Genomic DNA, 6,258 nt, shown 5'->3' with positions numbered 1-6,258 from the left:
AATATAAATTTGTCAATAAATTATAGTTCAAATAACATAATCTTTCTATATTTTTTTAAGAGATGTGGGTTCGAATCTTCCTATTTTTAGTTAAAAAAAATATAAATATAAATTTTGTATAAATTTTTATAAATATAAATATAAATTATTATTAGTCAAATATTTGTCTAAAATGTAAAAAATTACTGATTAAGTAGCATGGGTGAATAATAAATGTCATAGCTTTTTCTAAATAGACTTTCCCATAGAAGTCTCTGGAACAATCCCAACGGATCCTTCGCTCACTTCGTTTTAAAACCCTCTCTTCGCTTTCACTTCTCCACTTACGTGATCTTTCTGAGCACATTGCACTGACATGGACGAAGATCTCGACTTGCCGACGGCGGAGCCTATGAACGACGACTTCGACTTCGCCGGCGGCGGCGGCGTTGGAATGGACGACGATTTCCCCGTTCTCAAGGTCGGAGAGGAGAAGGAAATTGGCAAGCTTGGATTGAAGAAGAAGCTCCTTAAAGAAGGTGAAGGATGGGAGAATCCTGAAGCCGGTGATGAAGTCCAAGGTATAAATATCTCTCTCTTTCACTTTCTTCCATTTTCGTTTGCTTCGATTGGATTTGTTCTCGGTTACGTTCTTTTCTTGAGTGAACATCAAATTCATTTTTGAAATAATAATGATAATAATAATAGTATTGCGTTTATAAAATTTACTTATTATTGTTGTTTGGTTTATTTATTTATTTATTTATTGGCAGTTCACTATACCGGGACTCTGCTTGATGGCACCAAGTTTGATTCCAGCAGAGATAGGGGAGCCCCTTTCACGTTCACACTTGGACAAGGTGAGTGATGTGCTTGCTTTAATCTTTGTCGATTTTGTTAGGATTTTTGGTGTTGTCATTGAAAGCTTTGGAATTTGGAAGAGTGACTGCTTGATTGGTTTATGAACTGATTTAGCTGTTAGCAATGCAGGATTGTTTGATGGATTTTGTGTTGTTTTGATTGTTATTTGAAATCAACTTTGTGCAGCTGATACTACTAAAGTGCACCAAATAGATGCACATTTATGAGATGCACCTCTAGTCATCATTTAATATATTTCTAAGTGACACTTTCAAATATGTAGGGCAAGTAATTAAAGGATGGGATGAAGGTATTAGAAGCATGAAGAAAGGTGAAAATGCCCTTTTCACCATCCCACCTGAGCTAGCTTATGGTGAATCCGGTTCTCCTCCCACAATTCCGCCCAAAGCAACTCTTCAATTTGATGTTGAGCTGTTGTCTTGGACTAGTGTGAAGGACATATGTAAGGATGGTGGTTTGTTTAAGAAGATACTTGTTGAGGGAGAGAAATGGGAGAACCCTAAGGATCCTGATGAAGTTCTGGGTATGCATATTTCTCGTATTTGATTTCTCCGTTTGTTCGTCGACATCTGTACCTTACTATGTGTTGCCCTCTTGGTGCCACAGTTAATTATGAGGCACGCCTTGAAGATGGAACACTTGTAAAGAAATCTGATGGGGTAGAGTTCACAGTAGAAGACGGTAAGTGTGGCACACATCTTTGTTATCTCAATTTATACTTATGCTTGTGTTGTATCTTATGTTAGTCGTTACTTTATGATAGGTCACTTTTGCCCTGCATTGTCAAAGGCCATCAAAACAATGAAGAAGGGGCAAAAAGTAATTTTGACTGTAAAGCCACAATGTGAGTTGTCAATGATTTGGTGATTTTTTATTTTGTGTTTTGGCGAAAGAGAATGCTATTTTGTTCATAACTTCATTTCATTTTTATTTTAGATCAATTATTTATTCATTTCTTATTGGGTTATTAGATGGATTTGGCGAGAAGGGTAAGCCAGCCCATGGTGATGAAGGTGCAGTTCCACCAAATGCAACATTGCTGATTACTCTTGAGTTAGTCTCTTGGAAGACAGTGACCAATGTAACTGATGACAAGAAGGTCATGAAAAAGATCCTTACTGAAGGAGAAGGATATGAGCGTCCCAATGAGGGATCCATTGTGAAATGTGAATTCTTGTTGACATCATGAATAGTGATTTTTAATTTATCAATTGATTTATTGCGTTGATTCTGATAGATTCTTTCTCATTTTGTATCTTCTCAGTGAAACTTACTGGTAAGCTGCACGATGGCACTATTTTTGTGAAGAAGGGCCATGATGGTGAAGGGGAACTACTTGAATTCAAAACAGATGAGGGTAATAGAAATTCCTCAATGTAACTCCAAATATACTTTTATGCCTAGAGAAGTGAATATTTGATGTGTTCAACAGAGCAAGTAATTGAGGGGCTTGATAAGGCCATGTTGACGATGAAGAAGGGCGAGGTAGCACTGTTGACTATTGCTCCTGAGTATGCGTTTGGTTCATCAGAATCCAAGCAAGAATTGGCAGTTGTTCCACCTGACTCCACTGTGTATTATGAGGTTGAATTAGTATCTTTTGTGAAGGTATGCCGAAAACTGAGACTCGTGAGATCTATTAAGATTTGGTCATATTTGTGTTTCAATTTCAGTGGAAGAAATTTTACTTTTGTAAAGTAAGACTTGCCAATAATTTAAAAATTGGGTTGAATTGATTGGTTGAACTGTTCAGAACGTGGGCCATGTTTTTAGTTTGAAAAATTTCCAGTTCAATGACAATTCAATCACAGGTTCTCAGAGATATGATCAGTACAAATCCAAATAGAGATCCTGTGATTTAATATCCATTTTTGGTACTTTGGTTTTTAAAACTTTCATATTAAGCATGCAACTGCTGTTGGACATAATTCCAAAGAAAGTACTGATGAGTGATTATCTGAAAAAAATAGCATAATAAAACTGCACTTTCTTATATTACCTGCAAATTCCAAATTTGATATGCTTCTCCATTTATGCTTGTTTTTATTCCTATATACAAGTTACTTGTTAATTAGAACCATCTCTTATATACTAATCAATTTTTGTCAAGCCTTGCCAATTGAGTGTAAAAGATTAATTTGATTTCTCTACTCATTCTTAAATCTGTTTTGCATATCCTCCCTAAAACATAGGAGCAGTCAAATATACAGTAACTTTGAGGAAATCTGTCTAGAGAATTGCTGCTCTTGGCACAAAAGGCAAAATAAGAATAATGGCATACCATTTTACTATCCCGTTTTACCCATTCGTTGTATCTATTCATATACCCACCTTGGAACAATCTTCATGATTTCTTATAGGATAAGGAATCTTGGGACATGGAAACTCCAGAGAAAATTGAAGCTGCTGGTAAGAAGAAAGAAGAAGGGAATGCACTGTTTAGAGCTGGTAAATATGCAAAAGCTTCTAAAAGATATGAGAAGGTAATCATGCACGCACATATACAGGAATATACACCTATATTCAATTTCAGTTTCATTGTAATTTGAGGCTTTTACTATTAAAACCTTTTTGCAGGCTATTAAGTTCGTAGAATATGATACCAACTTCAGCATTGAAGAGAAGAAGAGTGCCAAGGACTTGAAGATTGCTTGCAACTTGAATGATGCAGCTTGCAAGTTGAAGTTGAAAGATTATAAACAAGCAGAGAAATTGTGTACAAAGGTATGGCTCTCGTATCACATCTTGTATAGTATCGACCCTTGCATAATAAACAACTTTTTTTTTGTGCGGACATTCAGGTTTTGGACCTTGAGAGCACAAATGTGAAAGCACTCTATAGAAGAGCACAAGCATATATCCAGTTAGCTGACTTGGATTTGGCAGAATTTGATATCAAGAAAGCACTTGAGATTGACCCTAATAACAGGTATATTTTCTGTTTGCAATTTACTTAGATTTAATCTCACCTCTATGTGACTAGACAGTTGGCATCCATTTGGTGTAATGCTCATCATTTTTTGTAGAGGAATTTTCCTTTTCCGCAGATATGTTAAGACATAGAAAGCTATGATTTTGCTCTTATCCTATATCTTGTGTTATTCATGTCTCCATATTAATGAATCTTTTCTTTTAAGGTGCATGTTATAGTGAAGGGGAAAAATGGTGAAGAGATGAAGATTTACTCTCATAGATAGTTAGATACTAGTTTAGGAAATGTGTCATTTTATTGTTATTAATTTTTAAAAATAAATTTATACACTTCTCTTTACACAAATTTCTTTACCATAGAATTATCCTATTAACATTCTTCATTGATTTGTCAACTACAGCTTCAGTTGGATTGCCAGTAATGCATAATAGTAATCTGTACTCTGCATTATTATCGGTTTCTGATGATGATGATAGCAAGAAGGAGAGCATCACCGATCTTATTAATGGTAAGTCTAATTATAAGTCCCAAGGAGAAAAGGCCATTAACACACTATTGTGATTCATGCATCATTGTTGTTATTTTATAGATATCATCTATGGATGTATAAATAATCAATTTAACTCGTTCTGATGAATATAAACCAGGGATGTTAAGCTAGAGTACAGGATTTTGAAGGAAAAGATGAAGGAGTACAACAAAAAAGAGGCAAAATTTTATGGAAATATGTTCAGCAAAATGACCAAGTTAGACGTGAGTATTCTATCAATCTATCACCTCTTTCTCTATCTGTTGTTAAGGACAAGGGTTTGTTTTGGTGTTCCTGATTTGTGTGTATTAATGTTCCATTTGTTTAACCTGCAGAAACCTGCCTCCACGGATTCACAACCCATGAGCATTGACAACAAGGCATAAAATGAACAAGAAAATACACGATGGAAATTCATCTATTCCTGGGTCCGGCTTGATTTGGTTTCGTTCCTATTAGTATTGGTTTGGTCAACGTTTTAATTTTGTTGGCTTTGTTAACAGGGACAAATTGTTTATTCTAATAGAACAGCGGAAAGAAATTTGTCTTCGTGAAGTTATAAAATTAATGTTTACTTTGGTCATATAGATGATAGTTATTTGGATTTTTTTCATTTAAATAAAAATTCGTTATTTACGTTTTTACACGAGCTAGGGAAATATTTTCAAATAAGTGACAAGGCTGCGAAACATTAACAAATTTTACAAGTTAATTCATTAATTTTAAAATATAAATAATAAAAAAGTATGGAAACATTATATTTTTATTAATTTATGAAATTGAAATTCTGTTAAGAAGTACGTATATATAGTCTTCAAAGATAGCTTATGATCTCACATTGAGAATTTTTTAGAGTTTGGTGTAAAATAATCCAATGCAATCAAGATATTTGGTATACTATATTTAACTTCCAGTTATTACTCAAATTATATTGTCTATTGTTTAGATTTGATTAGCCTTTTTAGATTGTTTTATTACCATTATATATTACTTCAATCATTAAAAATTTCTAAGTTCCGGATCACGTAGAGTTAAGTTTTATAGTGGAACTTTAATCATTAAAAATTTTTAAGTTCCGGATCATGTAGAGTTAAGTTTTATAGTAGTTTTTTAAGTTATATTCGAATTTTAAAGTCATTTTTAAAATTAATAGTTACTTAAATTTATTTTCGAAGTTGCATTTTGAAACTTATAGTAATCTTTAAGATTGTGTAAGAACAGGATAAGACAAGACACTGAGAACAAGACATAAAAGATAGAGACACAAATTTTTGTGTTTTTGTATTCTGTTTGGTGATAAATTAGAACAAATTATGAAAATATAATTTTTTTTTATTAAAAAATTTGAGACAAAAAATATAATAATAAAATATATAATTATGAAAAATTAATAAGAATAATGAAAAAAAAATAAAAAATAAGTTGTGTTTTTTGTTAGTGTTTCTATATCCTTCTTATTAAGATAGACACAAAATACACTAATTCAATGTCTTTTGACACAAAATATACTAATTCAATGTCTTCTATTAAATACGATTTTATGTTTCAGTGTCTTTGTTTCAATGTCTTATTTTTAGTAAATAAACGCAGCCTAAAATATTTTTTCGTCCATTGTTTGCCATTAAAAAATTAAGTTGGATTGATTCCTACTACACTAACGTTATAACGGGTAGTTAATACGGCAAAAAAAATATTATTTTTGCAATTTTATCTTCTTTCTACCTTTAAAACCTTAATTCCTAAATTATCTTTAAATTGTATTCAAACCTAAATCATTGTCAACATCAAAAAAATATTTTTTCTTTCTCCTCATGGTGTTTCCAACCATCTTCTTTGCCACCATCTTCACTCTCATACTCTCCTCCCATTCCTACCATTGTTGATATTATTATTATTATTATTATTATTATTATTATTATTATTATTATTATTATTC

General features: G+C 32.5%; 1 protein-coding gene across 1 annotated transcript; it reads left to right on the top strand.

The window, feature by feature from the left end:
* LOC107618261 (peptidyl-prolyl cis-trans isomerase FKBP62) lies at positions 226–4,964 on the top strand. Its single transcript, XM_016320272.2, has 13 exons — positions 226–560; positions 753–839; positions 1,124–1,384; positions 1,468–1,542; positions 1,625–1,705; positions 1,833–2,027; positions 2,126–2,218; positions 2,294–2,469; positions 3,222–3,344; positions 3,439–3,585; positions 3,663–3,790; positions 4,441–4,546; positions 4,658–4,964. Exons 1-13 carry the CDS (start codon positions 356–358, stop codon positions 4,706–4,708), a joined length of 1,728 nt encoding a protein of 575 aa, XP_016175758.1. The 5' UTR covers positions 226–355; the 3' UTR covers positions 4,709–4,964.

Source organism: Arachis ipaensis, chromosome B09 (assembly GCF_000816755.2).
Source record: "Arachis ipaensis cultivar K30076 chromosome B09, Araip1.1, whole genome shotgun sequence".
NCBI lineage: Eukaryota > Viridiplantae > Streptophyta > Magnoliopsida > Fabales > Fabaceae > Arachis > Arachis ipaensis.
Note: the sequence above shows the minus strand (reverse complement) of the source record. Positions and strands in the feature narration are given on the sequence as shown.

Bases quoted from the DNA above. Each gene is read 5' to 3' on its own strand.
- LOC107618261 (XM_016320272.2), top strand. From the start codon at position 356: ATGGACGAAGATCTCGACTTGCCGACGGCGGAGCCTATGAACGACGAC. The intron at 1,385-1,467 runs GTATGCATATTT...TTGGTGCCACAG, and splicing joins GGATCCTGATGAAGTTCTGG to TTAATTATGAGGCACGCCTT. The intron at 1,543-1,624 runs GTAAGTGTGGCA...ACTTTATGATAG, and splicing joins AGAGTTCACAGTAGAAGACG to GTCACTTTTGCCCTGCATTG.